The sequence below is a fragment of the Gopherus flavomarginatus genome, chromosome 1, assembly GCF_025201925.1.
Source record: "Gopherus flavomarginatus isolate rGopFla2 chromosome 1, rGopFla2.mat.asm, whole genome shotgun sequence".
NCBI classification, from domain to species: domain Eukaryota; kingdom Metazoa; phylum Chordata; order Testudines; family Testudinidae; genus Gopherus; species Gopherus flavomarginatus.
This window is the reverse complement of record NC_066617.1, coordinates 158984383-158999740: the sequence shown is the minus strand read 5'-3', so window position 1 is coordinate 158999740 and position 15358 is coordinate 158984383. Positions and strand designations below refer to the sequence as shown.

The 15358-nt window shown below is 45.1% G+C and overlaps 1 protein-coding gene across 1 annotated transcript in view; it reads left to right on the top strand.

Moving 5' to 3' along the window:
• Positions 1-15158, top strand: part of CFAP91 (cilia and flagella associated protein 91) — a 61598-nt gene extending 46440 nt beyond the window's left edge. Inside the window, exons 15-19 of the mRNA XM_050962842.1 lie at positions 3066-3214; positions 6915-7006; positions 11816-12178; positions 13836-13862; positions 14989-15158. Of these exons, the coding sequence (XP_050818799.1) occupies positions 3066-3214; positions 6915-7006; positions 11816-12178; positions 13836-13846 (615 nt within the window). The 3' untranslated portion in view covers positions 13847-13862; positions 14989-15158. The remainder of the gene's footprint in view (positions 1-3065; positions 3215-6914; positions 7007-11815; positions 12179-13835; positions 13863-14988) is intronic.
• The last annotated feature ends 200 nt before the right edge of the window (positions 15159-15358 follow it).

The window sequence follows — 15358 nt, the reverse complement described above, 5'->3', positions numbered from 1 at the left end:
CCGTGCCTGACATGTCGCAGGCCTTTACAGCTACAAAGGACCTCTTATGCCTCCCAGTACTAGACTCATCAGTGTTGGAGCAACTGGAACCATCTGTTTAGTCCCAGCCTATACATTCAGTACCCACTTCCAAAGAAGCCACTGGTACTACCATCTTCATTGATTCCTACCTCAGTAGTGATAGTGCCATATGAATCTACAGCTATTCATCATCAGCTGCTTTGGTACCATCTGTTGTATTGGCTTCCACACAGGACATAAGACTGTCTGTGACCTGAGTACCATCATCACTATAGCTGTCTTCAACTTCAGTACTACCTACCTCTACAACTTCATTATTCCTACTGGTACTGATACCAACAACGGTGTCTCCTTCAATGCTGACTGGATTTCATTGTCCACATTTGTACCATGGTACCCTTTCCTTAAGAAGCTCTCTAATTCGTACTGGACTGGCTTCATGTTTCCCAAAAGAGGATTCTTATATCTCTTCTTTGGATTTAGATGATGGACACCAAATTTGAAGGCATTCTGAGTAACAATGTGAATTTTAGAGCACTTAGAGTCAAGCAGTAGATAGAGAGCTGATGTAGACCTTAACTATAGTAGACTTGATGTTCCATTACAATACTGAAAGGAGGACTTTTTAGTAAGGATAGGGGGAGAATGGAGGAAAGAGACTCTACACGTCCATCTGCAGCACATGGGAATCCAAGGAGTGTGAAGTGGCCCATTCATCTCAATGAGGTGTTCTCAGCTGAATGTGAACAGCCCATGCAAATGAATAGAACCTGAAACAATAGCTCTGAGATGAATGACCTGCTCCATTCATGTCAAAGAACCCATGCTATGCATCAAACATGCCCATGCTCAACTCTTCTCCTCTGTGGTAGCAGTGTATTCTTGGTGCATGCCACAAGTATGTTTGTTCCAGTTTCATACTCGGGGGGCAGGGATTCCACATATCCTTGTTCATATGGTGGGGGTCAGGGAGAGGACCTCAGACTTGATAAGTCCACCAGAATCCAGCTCACATGAGGGGAGCATGAATGGGGTGGAACTAAATGCATTATAGAAATCCAGTGTGTTCATCCTGCTTCTGTTCCACATTACTTTGATAAAGTATTTTGCTTCAGAATTCAAGTGACTACAAGAAAATTAATTTATTGAAGCTGTGGTAGTTTTAATCACATCTAAACTGCCCTGATGCTTTAAGGCATTATTTGCCAGCTGTTCAGAGGACTATGTGAAATGAGTTGGTGTTTGGCATTCAGTTAATGGAGCTAGCACATTGTACAGGAGATAGGAGAGTGTGTCCACAAACATAAAAATCAGAGTTTTGCCTTGGGCACAGGTCATTTTCTGTACTTGTTTCTGTACAACTAGTTCCCCAGGAAAAGGCCATTAGAGAAGGAATTCTCATATGATGCGATCCCTGAGGTGCAGCCTGGGACTGTGGGACCGCTGTGCCCCCCTAACTCTCCAGCCTGGGCTGTCTCTCTCAATGCTTTGCCAGTGACAAGCAGCAAACCCTTCCATGCGCTGTTATCACTCAGCACAAGCACATGTGGAGCCCCACACCCAGCTAGATTGCATGAATGTTCCCAGAGCCACTCATGGACACAGAGAAAGGCAGCAGCCAAATTCCCCAGCTCCCAGCCTGGTACCTCAGGAATATACCATCTTGCACTGCTCAAGATCATTTCTTGAGCAATGCAAGTTTATTAATTGGTTCACCACTTCATCAATGGAAAGTGGATATACACCACCTGAGCCAGTTTACCAAGCATTTCAAGCAAACTCACTGGTAAAGATAAACAGTAAAACTAGTTTACTGATTACAAAATATAGATTAGAAGTGATAGGCTAAACATCAAGTGATAGAAGCTACCAAAGATAATAAAATATAAGCATGCAGTCTAAACTTTCAACCCTGTTAGACTGGGCCACATCTAGATTGAGCAGTTTTTCTCGCCCCACTGGATATTGCAATTCATAGGACATGGGTTTCACCCTCGAAACCTGGGCCAGTCTCCTCTGTTGGAGTCTTCATTCTTCTGAGTGACCTTGTTGCCTGCAGCATAGGTGTGGGGAGGAGAAAGTCCAAGCATGGGGCCACTGCATTCTGTTTTATACCTTTCGTCCATGTGCTGGGAGAACACAAGTCCAGGCATGTCTGGTGGGCATTACTGAGTCACCACCAGGCAAGGTTGAGCAATTCAACTGGTGTGGCGTTGGGCAAGTGAGTCATTGCATTGTTACGTAGCTCCCTTGCTGGACAATGGCTGTTGGTTTTTCAACACCCGCCCAGGCATTGGTTCTCTCTCTGGTTACTGTCTTTGGGGATCTAGTATCTGGGCGGTTCCCCAACCCACAGCATATTTTAGTGACAATCATATAACACAGTACTCATAACTACATATGCATTCATTATATTTATATAATTTATATATTTATTTAGATGGAACAGTGGGTTTCAGCAGATCATAACTTTTCCCGTGATATCTTTCAAAGCATGCTTTGTATGCAATATCACAATGATATACAAGTGATGAATAGGGGGGTTAAAGGGTGCTCCCCTGGGGTGTGGAGAGTCACACCTCACACTGGATTCATCTACACTGCAGCTGGAAGCATGCTCAAGCAAGTGTGCTAAAAATGGCAGCTTCGCAATTTGGTAGTGTGGTTAAGGCAAATTGCCTGAGTTACATATCCTGGGGTACTGGGCAGGTTTGTACTCAGGCGGCTAGCCTGAGCCTCTACTTAAGCTACCCTGGCTATACTGCTATTTTTAGCATGCTGGCTTGAGCAGAACTACTGTGTGTCTGTCAGTCTGAGCTGGAAAGCACGCTTCCAGGTGCAGTGTAGAAATGTAAGACAACTTCTCATAGACTGCAGCTGCCTTCTACATCAATTGCCCTCAGATTGCTCAGATTAAGTGGTGAGTCTCAGCTGACACACCATGGTCTTTGCCTCTCTCCACAGACGATCCCAGCAAGTGGGTACTACATAGCAATGAACATTTTGTATCTTGAGTCAGAGAGATATCTTGATGCTTGTTTCAGGTGGTTAAAGTGCACCAGAGTACTGTTGATTCTTACCTGGAAGATGTTATCCTGAACAGCATGGAGAGCACAGCTGAAGAACAAGCCAGGGAAGAGATTCAGAAGGTGGCTGTGGAAATCAATGACATTGCTTATGAAATGGAAAGCCGGTATGTCCTGGAGTGGACAAAATACAGATAGACACTGCTTTGCACAATTCAGACCCTGGCTGGCTAGCTACATTTATAGTCTAGGGCCAGCACTGAGGGTGTGGCAATACTGTTCATAACACTACATAGACATGCTGCAGTTTTCATCCACTAGGGAAGCACAGCCAAGTGTGTAACAACTACTCCTAAAAATGTGCAGATACGGTGGTTCCCAGTCAAGCTCAGATGGGGCAAGGTAGGACCTAGTCCTGGCAGCTGTGCTAATGTGCCCTGACCATAAGATGAGAGTTTCCCAATGTTCCCCCACAAAGCCTTTACACTAGGATTTTCAAAGGCATGCAAGGGAGTTAGATACCCACGCCTTGTTGAGATTTAATGGAAGCTGTCCACCTAACTTCCTTATACGCCTTTGAAAACCCCAGCCATAGAAAACAGCTAACATGCTGGTGTCCTTTAATCTGGAAACTGGTCTGTCCTCTAAGGCTTACAAGTGTTTTTAGAGCAGATAGGCTTTGAAGGAAATACAACAGATATGGGAGCCTCCTAGAAATAAACCCACCTTTCATTCAGAAGTCAGAAGAAGTTTTTTTTTAAAGAAACTGCTAATCTTAATGAGGTCGGCCATATTGGCTGCTCCTTATGTAGTTCCGAGCTGAGTTCATCATGTTGCTGAAAATCTCAGTATGGTGTTCAGCCGTGCCTCAGAAGCAGGGTGACCAGATGTCCTGATTTTGGGGGCTTTTTCTTATATACCCCCCCATCCCTGTCCCAATTTTTTACACTTGCTATCTGGTAACCCTACTCAGAAGTGACTGTCATTTAGGAGCTGCCATGCCTCCAGTTCAGTCTCTCTGACCCCTATTGGCATTTAGCCTTAAAAACACAGTGACTCAGAACCTATCTTCATGGCAAAGCAGCTGTGCATTGTGTAGCCACATGAGTTTTCCGCAGGTCTTTAACATTCTGCTAGGGCAAATAATGCATTCAGCCTCTGGACTGGTTGGTAGCCCCCAAGGAGGAACTCTGACCTGAGATGTGGCATGGAAGATGGCACTGGGATTAGCCAAAAATGAAGTTACAAAAGGGAAGAAATTGGCCGATTCAACAAGGACCCAAAGACTAAACTGACAGACTTAGCGATCCTCTCACTGCAGAGAGAGTCTCTCCAGTGCAGAAGTAACGCACATCAACACGTCAGCATAGGGGTATATAACCAGGGCTGTTGTGTCTCTTTGGGGGTCAACCCAGACCAATAAGGGTTGTGTCACCACCTGCCCTGCAATTCTGGGTCCCTTAAATGCTGTGGTGCTATGGCGCACAGCCCAGATGCCAACAGCTAGCCTACAAGCTTGCAGGTCACACCCTTGCTTCCACTGTTTTCAGAGTGATCCCAACCCCCAAATTTCCCTAAAACGGTCTCCCTGCTGTGTCCGTGTCAGCCCTCTCCCGGAATAGTAACAGACGTTAAGCTGGTTGTTGCTTTAAAGAGACAGAAACAGCAGATGTTAGTTAACACTCACTTCAATTCAATCGAAGCACTGGCTTTGTATAGATCAGTGGTTCTCAAACTGGGGCTCACAAGGGCTGGCTTAGACTTGCTGGGGACCAGGGCCAAAGCCCAAGCCCTGCCATCTGGGGCCAAACCCCAAGCCTCAGAGCTTTAGCTCTGGGCGGTGAGGCTCAGGTTATAGGCCACCTGCCTGGGGCTGAAGCCCTTGGTCTTCAGCTTTGGCATCCACCAGGGTGGCAGAGCTCAAGTGGGCTCAGGCGTCAGTCCCCACTCCTGGGGTCATGTAGTAATTTTTGTTGTCAGAAAGGGGTTGCAGTGCAATGAAATTTGAGAACCACTTGTGCAGATAAAAAGTAAAACACATGTATTCAATCAAAAAAGAGAGGTTGTGAGTGAGTTCAGATATAAAGGATAAATATAGAAGCATTGCAAACAAATAGGGGTGGCGAGTTATATGGGACCGTGGAGCCCAGGCTCCAGCAAATTTAGGGCCCAGGGTCTCTCCTCTGGCCCTGCCTGCTATCCCCTGGAGCAACCCCCGTCCCCTCCTGATGCCCCCACGTGCCTTCCTCAGAGTGTCCCTGCCTGCACCCAGGGCAGCGGGCGGTTGCCCTGCTGTGCTGCCTCGCCGGCCGCTGCCAGCTACAAAAGGAAGCAGCGCCAGCGGCAGGCTGAGGCAGTGGCACAACCGCCGCCTGCGGAGGGAGGAGGTGCACACATGATGGCAGCCCTCCCCCCTCTGGCACCCACCACAGGGGAGGCGAGGGGGCTTCCTGGACCTGAAAGGGACTTGGCTCCTAGGAGCATAGTGCAGTGACAGTGCTGGGTGTGTATGCTGCCAGGAGGGGGACCCCTTCCCTGGAGCTTGCTGCTGCCGGCAGGGAGAGGGCTGGGGGGCTGTGGAGTCCTCTTTGACCCCAGCCCTGGGGCAGCCTGCCTGCACTCCAAACTTCTCATCCCCAGCCCCGCCCCGCCCCAGAGCCCTCCCCCCCCGCCCGCACCTCAACCCTCTGCCCTAGCCCTGAACCCCCTCCTGCACCATGAATCCCTCATCTTCAGCCCCGCCCCAGAGCCCTCACCCCTAGTCAGAGCCCTCATCTCCCTACACCGCCCCATATTATGCAATATAGGGAAACTGTTGATCACTTACTGTTTCCAGTCCATTTTTACATTATTTTAAAAATATATATATTGGCTTACATGGCAGGTGGGGGAGGCCAGGACTTGGACCTGTTCTGGGCACCACCAAAAATTATAGAAACCTGCTTCCCCTGCAAACAAACTAGTAAAAATATGCTTTCTGATGGCTAAGACCTAACATAACAAGCTACAGTCTTTGTTTAAGGTAGTTTCTTCACCAGTGTTCCTTTTCTAACAATGACTGACTAGCTCTTAGTCAGGCTACTCATAGAGTCCAAGGTGCTGGTTTTCCTTGTCTCCTCAGGGGAGAGATAACTTTAACGGTTCTTTGCCTCTCTCCAGTAAACCTTAGAAAAGTATGTATCTCACAGTTCATGGACCCTGCCTTAAGAGGCAGGAGGGCTTCCTGTGAGTGCAGTCTCCATCCCCTGTTGACATTTTTAAGTGAACACTTTTTCCCATTTGATCTCCTAACGGCTGTGTTTACCAGGAATGCAAATGTGCTTGTCTTTGCCTTTGGTCACACTTTGCACAATTTAAAGGGGAAACGTATTCAAGCAGGTAGAACCACATTCCTTTGGAAAAAAGTGTTTAACAATGCCTGGTTTAAACACATTTTAGTCATAATTCCAGTATATAGCTGTATAATCTTTTGTGGGTTGACCGTAGCTGCATCATGCAAGAATATTAATGATCAGCAAGTTACTGGTTTTCTGGTGACATGTTACATGACACCTTTTAGATACAGATTATAACAATAATGAGTTGTGACACACTGAGCTGGTCAGGCCAGCTGAAATTCAGGGCTAGATACCAGGGAGTCCCTTGGCTTCTGGCATAGGGATGCTCTTAGGGTCCCGGCTGTGTATCAATTTTTGTGGGTAAATGGAGGCCTTCACTTTCCCTAGCTGACAATTGCTTTCACCAGCACTAAGGTCACTTCAGAATAGTTAAACAATTTTTTAAAATGTCAAGTGAAGTGTGGTGGTGGTGGTGCGGTGGGAAGTAAAGTAATAAATGTTAATTTCACTCTCTGTGTTGGTTCTGTAGCCGAACTTGTCTGCAATCAGAAGAGATTGTAGCAGAGCTGGTTTATGGTTTCCTGATCCCAGAATTACAGAAAATCTCTGTCAAGGAGAAAGGTAAGGAAGCCAATAGCTTTGTTCTCTTCTTAAACCATGATTTGTTGGCTGAAAGGCCCATCTGCCAGGGGTTTCAGTAGAGTCTGAGGATATGTCAACACAGCAATAAAAGCCCCATGACAGCTAGTGTAAGAGCCCAGGTAAACTGACTTGGGCTTGTGGGGCCAACACTGAGGGCTAACAATAGCAGTGTAGTTGTGCGGGGGTCTGGGCTCTGAAACCTGGCAAGTGGGGAAGAGTCTTGGAGCCCAGGTTCCAGGCTGAGCTTGAAAAATTACACTGCTATTTATGTGCTCTAATCCTTTTAGGCACAGTGGCTCAAATTCAACTCTAGTGTAAGCAGGTATAACCCCACTGAAATCAGTGGAGCTGCACCTACTTATGCTAGAGTCAAAATAGTCCATTGTTTCTTGAACAGACTGAAACAAGTGTTTGAATAGCACTGAATTAGTCTGAATTACTGAGTATGGAACAATTTCCCACTGACTGCAAAAGTCCCTAATATGTATTTAATTTATGCAAATAGGAAATGTACAAGGAAACTTATATTGTTGTTCTTTGTTCCTTGCTAATTTGCCCAGAACTAGGAACAGATATAATGTCTTATGGTTGATTCTGCGACATCATGTTTCCAGTGGAAAATCTTATGCTATTGTAGGGAAGGCATTGTTTTAATCAAGTCTGAATATTATGGCTCCATAATTCAGAGAATGGAAGGCCATTAGAAATCCATGTGTCATGATGATGATCAGGATAGAACCGGGGCTGGCAGCCTTTCAGAAGTGCTGTGCTAAGTCTTCATTTATTCACTCTGATTGAAGGTTTCGTGTGCCAGTCATACATTTTAACGTTTTTAGAAGGTTTCTTTCTATAAGTCTATAATATATAACTAAACTATTGTTGTATATAAAGTAAATAAGGCTTTTAAAATGTTTAAGCTTCATTTAAAATTAAATTAAAATGCAGAGCCCCCGGACCGGTGGCCAGGACCTGGGCAGTGTGAGTGCCACTGAAAATCAGCTTGTGTGCCACCTTCAGCACCCGTGCCATAGGTTGCCTACCCCTGGGATAGAATGACTATTCTTGATCAGCAGACTTCTCTTGCCTGGTCCATTCAGAAGATTGCAGACATGCTCCCCATAAAGTGTGTATTGACTTTGAAAAGCAAATGTAAAAAATAGCATAATAGGGGTTCTATGTTTTATTGTCTCTCTCTGACTCCAGAGCAAATGTGCTCACAGTTTACTGATTAAAAATATAAATATTTGCTAACTACAAGCCCTGCGAACACATGCTGGGCTTTAAGAATCATGCTAGCTTCTTCCTGGCTTGTGTATCACCACCAACAACAATCAAGCACCTAGCAAACAATTCTGTTGATGGTGTGTGAGCTAGAATAGCTCCCTCTCTTATCTGTGCAGGCTCTGCAGGGCTAACAGAGTAGTCAGTACAAACCAATTATGGTCATTGAAGTCTGCAGCTACATCCAGGGATCAGATAGGACCACTTTTCTACAGCCACTTTTCAGAGTAGATCTGTGCATTAGAGAGTTACAATTAGCAAAATGTATTGCAGTGAGTTATTTTTTGGACTTAAATACAAAAAAGCCATCTTTCCATTGATATATTTTAGCAACGTACATTTAATTGAGAACACAAGAGGTAACCACTCAGGAAAAAGATAAGGATGTCATCATAAATAACTCAATGAAAACCTATGCTCCATATTGAGCAGAGGCAAAAAAGAAACAAAATAGTAGGATGCATATTGTTTTCCCTTTTCAATGTGCCTGGCAAGTTTAAGTTCAGAATCCTGTGGATGTTCCAGTTGGGAGTAGAAGTTGATGGAGTCTGTGTAGGGATATTAAAGAAGGTTTATATTAGACATAGTTTATATGAAAAATGATTTATTGTTAAAAATAATTTATTGTTAATTGATACTTTATAACTAAAGGGTTATATTAGAAATAAATGTGATTCCCGAGACATAACCTCTAACCTGCAAGCCACCAGCTGTATCTGTGTGAAGTCTGCTCAAAGAAATACTTTGTATAAAACTTGGTAAACGTTAATTGACTCTAAGTGCCCGTTCTCTAAGTGACACTTTGTAGTTGCTACTTTACTTTTTAACGGCTGCTGTAAGCTGTTAATTGGTTAATTGACTCAAGCCATCAATTGACTCTGTGCCTCAGGCAAAACTGTGTAATTACTACTTTGTAATCACCGCGGTAAGCCAAAACAGTAGCTGTTATAGTACATAGATAGAGACCCCCACCCTCTGTAAATTTTCATCTCACTTCATTTTTAAATGATAAAAGACAGGGAGTCTCACATAAATTGGTAACACCCCGGAAGGTAAAGAGAGAGTGAAATAGATGGGATTAAGATAGAGAATGTATGTGAATGAGTGCCTAGTTTAAATAATGAATGAATGAATGGTTAGGGAGTTACCAGCCTGAAAAATTCAGTATCTATACAGAACTTGTATGAATGATTGTGCGAATGAGAGTGTGTGTGTGTGTGTGTGTGTGTGTGTGTGTGTGTGTGTATATATATGTATATATAAAAAAGTGTATAAGAAATAAGTAAGTAGTAATAGAAATAAGTAGCCAAACAACGTTGTTTACTGTTATCTTTTGTTTTATTATGGTATTTACAATAAATGTGACAAATGTCTTGTACTCTTTAATAAGATCCTGCTGGTTTTTATTGGTCTAATATAATTGGTATAACATCTGGAATTCTTTTTGGAATGATGGTCTCTATGTGGATTCCAAATGTGGGTTCACATGTGTGCCATGCACCCCAGCCAGAACTGTTCATAGTAGTGTTTGTTGACCCACACATGCTTTGGCTGCATGGTACATCCTGAGGCTTTAAGGCTCAACACCATTCCAGTGCCCTCTTACCGCCGTTTGGCCAGAGTTTGAATCCCTTGTTCCTCGGTGCTCTTAATCTGCTAAGAGAACCTTTTGTCTGTTTTTTTCCTGTAAACAGTTTCTTCTAGTTGCGTATAGTTGTCCGCTATTGTTAGTTAGGTCTCCCCTTTTTCCCTTCATGGGGTGCTCCCCATCCCAAGGCTATGCCCCGGCAAGCTGCCTTTAAAAGCTGTGCTTCATGCCCATGTTCTTCCTCTGTGAGCGATGAACACCAATGCTGTCTCTGTTGACTCAGCAAAGCTCACATCGTCGCCCAAAGTGCTATCTGCTGCTCCTTCCCATCTCGAACTCGGGAAGCTGGAGAACTTCGCCTCTGCAGACACATCATGGAGGAGAATATGCACCCCCGTGAGCAATCGGATCCTGTGCCGACAGATCCACCAGAGCACTGGCTGTCGCCGACGGTGAGTGCTTCTCCGGGCCCTTCTCGTGGTACTGCTGAAGCCTCACCGTGTGCATAAGAAACACCGACATGGATGTAAGGGTGACTCCCCGATGGGAAGCACCTCCAAATGCAGCATTGCCTCCCTGAGCTCTGCCAGTTGTGTGCTGAGCCAGCCGCTCCACCTCCAAAGACGTCTTCTATGGAGTGTAAGTCCACACATCACTGCATCCTGCCAGTGCCACTTCCAGCCGTGATGCATTGCCCACTGCCTTCACCCCCAGAACTGTCGACACGGCCGGGACCATCCAGACTTTCACGCCTGGTCCCACGCACACTGGGATGCTTGTCCTCTTTGATGCCAGCGGCTGAGCCAATGCTGCCATACGCTGGTTCCCCTCAGTGCTCTGGATCTCCAGCTGCTGTGAGGCTTCCATCTATGGTGGATGAACCTCTCCTTGTCTGGCAGCATCCTGCTCCGCTCTGCCTGTCTCTGCTGACACTGTTGACCACCGAACCTCTCCTGCTCCTGGACCGCCATGCCTCACACCACGACAGCCCTGCCTCTACCAGACCTGTCTTCTGGTTTGGAGAGGTCCTCTGAGCCAGAACATGCCTTCTCACCTTTGTATTCCTATAGCCTGAACTCTCAGTGCCAGCTCTACCCACTTGTGTATGGTCCCTTCGCCGAGACAATTCTGTAACCCTTGGAGACTGCTGATGCCTGCAGATCTGTTTGTCTGGCCCCACTGGCCCTCGTGAGACCCTTACCGGGCCTGTGGGGTACCATCTCTGCCCCATCACCGACCCACACTGCCCCTCCCTGCATCTACACAGATTGGGAGACTGGGGAATTGTCACTCAAGCAAAGGATGGGAGTGTTTGATTGGAGGAAAACTATAAAATGTACAGTAAGGAATTGTCCAGTATTGTCCCAGGGAGATAAACTAGATGACTTATTGGGTCTACTCTGTCTCCAGTTTCAGGTATTCTTTGACTCAGCACTCATCAGCAAACCTACAATAACAAAGCAGTAGCCTACAGTGAACTCAGCTCAGCACTCCTAAGGAATCATGTAATAACAACGCTTTAAAAAGCCAGTGTGTGCACCAGTGCTAGAGTAAAAATCCTGTGGTTTAGAGGACAGATTTCAGATGCACTCTTTCAAAGATTTGTTTCAATAAACAAATAGTGATGGGGAAATGATTTTAAAAAACACAGGAGTATTTGCCCTGAGTAGGAAAGAAGCTCACTTGGCAGTTCTGTCCATTTCCACAGCTTGTCTTCAAAGCAAAATACAAGGTTGCTTGCTGCTATTAGATGGCAGTAGAACCCTCTCAGCCCAAACCAGAAAGGTATGATTTTTCCTGAGACAGGTTTTTTCATAGCTCCTGTAAGCTAAGAGCTGCTTGTAGGGGAGGGTGGGTGTCCATGCAGAAAATTCATGCAATATGGCTCCAAGTGAAAATCCTCTCTTCTTTGTGTACAGTGAGACAGTCCCAGCGGAAACACATCAGTGCTGCTCATCAGATCATCCACAGAAGCACAGACATAGCAGTGACTCAGAACTCTTCAGTGGTGGGACAGCAGTCACTGGGTGATGGAGAATCTGTGACCAAGATACTAGGGAGTCCTCCTCCTGTGGCAGCCTGTTCTGCTCTCAGTGAAACAGCTGCTGAGCAGAGTGCGGCAGAGGTTATAGAGAGCCCTTATGCTGTCCTAGCCAGCCAAGCATTGTATGATGCACTGCCTGACGAGACCCAGCAGGGAGGGCTGGTGGTGAGCCATTCTGCTACATCAGACAGGCAATCGCAGGCTGATATAGCCCCTGCAAAAAGAGAAGATGAGTCAGGTGAGTTTGAGATCTGTTTTTCCTGCCTTAGTCATTGGGGCTTGGTCCCTGGGGGAGGGAAGGAAGCTGCACCCACTTTGTTCAGGGCATCATCCTGACTACACAGGATGGAGAAGCACCCCTCTCTCCATCAGACTGTCCCTCAGAGGCAGCAGCATCTGGATCTCTTGCAGACTGCCAGCATTGTTGCCCGGAAGCAGTAATGAGAGCATTATGCCATAGGATCCCCTGTCCAAAGGAGTCTGTCACTGTATTTGGTTTAACTCTCAGAGATTTTTACCCTGACCCTTAAAGATGTCATTTAACTATTGAACCGTGAAATTCCACTGAAGGTTATCAAGGGACGGGAAGGTTAGTTCAGGGAACTGGGAGTTTGCAGTATGTACATCTCTTCCTTATTCTGCCACTGTCCATAGCATGTGGAGGCTGGGGTTGGGCTCTCAAGCTGGGGGACTCCCTGAGCTGCAGTGTCTACACTGCTATTTTTAGCACACTAGCTGAAACTGAGCTAGCACATGCCTGTCTGCCTAGGGTGAGAGGCTCACTCCCAGCTTCCTTGTGTTAATAACCCCATGCTCATAGGAGTGGTCCCACTAGCGGCAGTTGGGCTGTTCACATGAGCAAGTCAAGCAGCATCTGGCCCTAATGTACTGCGGCTGTGCTAGCAGAAATATGACTATGGCTGATGAGACACATTCATTCAGAGACCACATTTTCAAGTGCTTATAACTTCCCTGAAATGTTACCATTTGGTCTGACTTTCCTGGTGAATGTATTTGGAAAGAGCATAAATTACAGTTGGTGATGTGTTGACTTTGCCTTGATTGCAAGTGTGTGATTGCTCAAGCTCAGAATGTTTGGAAGCAACATCCTGCAAATGCGCGCAGTGCAAGAGACCCACGGAGCTGTTGGATCGCTCCTTTTCAAAGTCCTGATTTTTGTAGGTTTAGAATCTCAAACAAACTCAAATAAATGCCCACCCCACATGCATCCAGCTTGTTCATGGAAACATAGCATAGCCACACTAGGCATCAGAAGTGCTTACGCATGTTGAAAGAAAGCAAGCCACGCCAAGCTCTAGCTATTTGTTTACAAATTGACTTACTGCACCATAGTATAATGAACTTATAATAGCGCTGTGTACTTCCCCTTTCCATCCCTTACCTGTATAACCACCTGGCCATTCTGTGTACCAGGTTATATTATGTGCGTGTAGAACATCAGGTATACTGTGAATGAGGCATTGTCTACGCTACCGCTTAAGTTAATGTAAGTTATGTCACTCAGGAGTATGAAAATACCCCCTGAATGATGTAAGTTACACTGACGTAAAGCGGTGTCTACGCCTCACTATGTCGGTGGGAGACACTCTCCTGCCAACATAGCTTCCACCTCTTGTTGAGGTGGAGTAGTTACACCGACAGGAGAGTGCTGTCCTGGCAACATAATGCGTCTCCACCAGATGTGCTAAATTGGCGCTGCTGGATTGAAGATAGCCGCACCAATTTGGCACAGTAACGAAGACAAGCCCTGAGTAACTGCTACCACAGTGTGTAATTCTATCCTTTTGAAATACAAACAACACATTGTTTTGAAACTCAACAGTGCATTACTATAGGATTTTTGCATTAAATTTCCTTTGTTTTGTTTTTTTTAGGGGGAGAATAAAACAAATGAAAGAACGGTGAGTGAATACACTGTATGTATTCCTGTGAGCCATGAGTCAGATGGGGGCTCAGGAGAGGAAACAAACAAAAAACAAAGCCATGTGACTACACACTGAAATAATCACTGCAGTGCAGGTGCTATGGCTGTATATGTATGCTGGCCAAAAGGATAGCTGGGTTTTATTGCAGCATTACAGGGGGTTCAGAGTAGGGTGATGAGAATGATTAAAGACAAGGAAAATTTCTCCTATGAAGTAAGATGAAAAAGATTAGGGTTTACCTTAGAAAGGAGGTGAGAAAGAGAGGACATGATAAAAGTAAACATAAAATAATGCCTGGTCTAGAGAAGGTAGAGCAGGAGTTTCTCTTCTCCTTGTCTCACAACATGAACAGATAGTCAAAGAAATTTGAAAAATAGTGAATGCAAATCCAATAGAAAGACATAATTAGAATGTGGAGCTCACTGACACAGGTTGTCTTTGAAGCCAAAAAATTAGCAAGAGTCAAAGAGGGATTGGACACTTACCTGGATAATAAAAACAGTCAGTCTTCCAAAAGTTAGTGTTAGCAAAAAATTGGAAGAGAGATAAAACCTGGTGTGTCAGGTTTAAATCACTCTCTTAACTATTAGGGATTAAAACGAGGCCTTCCTGGAGGGCAGATTATCCCACAGCTACCTGCAATAGGGTTTCCTTCACCTTCCCCTGAAGCTTCTGGTGCTGATCAGTATCAGACAGGAGCCTGGACTAGATGGATCTTGGATATGATCCAGTCTCAATTCTTGTTCCTAAAATCACGTGTTGAAATAAATATGATGCCTGCATTTATTTCACTGTGTGATATGAGTTTTAATGGACAAAGTGTTCAAGAACTTGTTCTGATCATAAAGGCATCCTTCTCTGTTCTCTGCTATGTATATGCAGTAGGGGGTAGAATCCAGGAGTGTAAGAACCCTAATCTTTAAACATCCCAAATTTTAAGGGACACTCTCAGGGTAGTGCAGCATTTTGCACTGATTTTTATGTATCATGTAAGCTAGGTCTGTGGACGGATGTGTGGTGGAAATACCATTTTATTGATGGAGATTCCACTGCCAGTGCTTTAGAAATTGCTTTCAGTTGTCATGTGTGGTTTCTTTGTCAGACTTGGCTAAATGCGCTTTGAAGAAGGAAAGAGGCTCAGCGACAAGAGGCACAAGAACACTCCATTCCCTCTCCTAGCAGGGAAAGAGAAGTCTTCAGGAGTGATTTTTATATCTGAAATATACACAATGGATTCCTATGGGTCTGCAGTAATAAAGATTGGGAACATTCTCTCTTGTTTGCTGCTGTTTTTACAAACTTGCCATGGTAATTGACACTGTCTGGACTGTATGGGGAGGTTCTGGATTTTGATCGCTATGACGATCTGTTGACTTGGTGAAATATGGCCCCTGGGCTTGATGCAATAATGGGAGGCTAGGAGTCTCATTCCTGAAAGCCAGGCATTTAACAGGCCTGAGGCTTTAATGCAA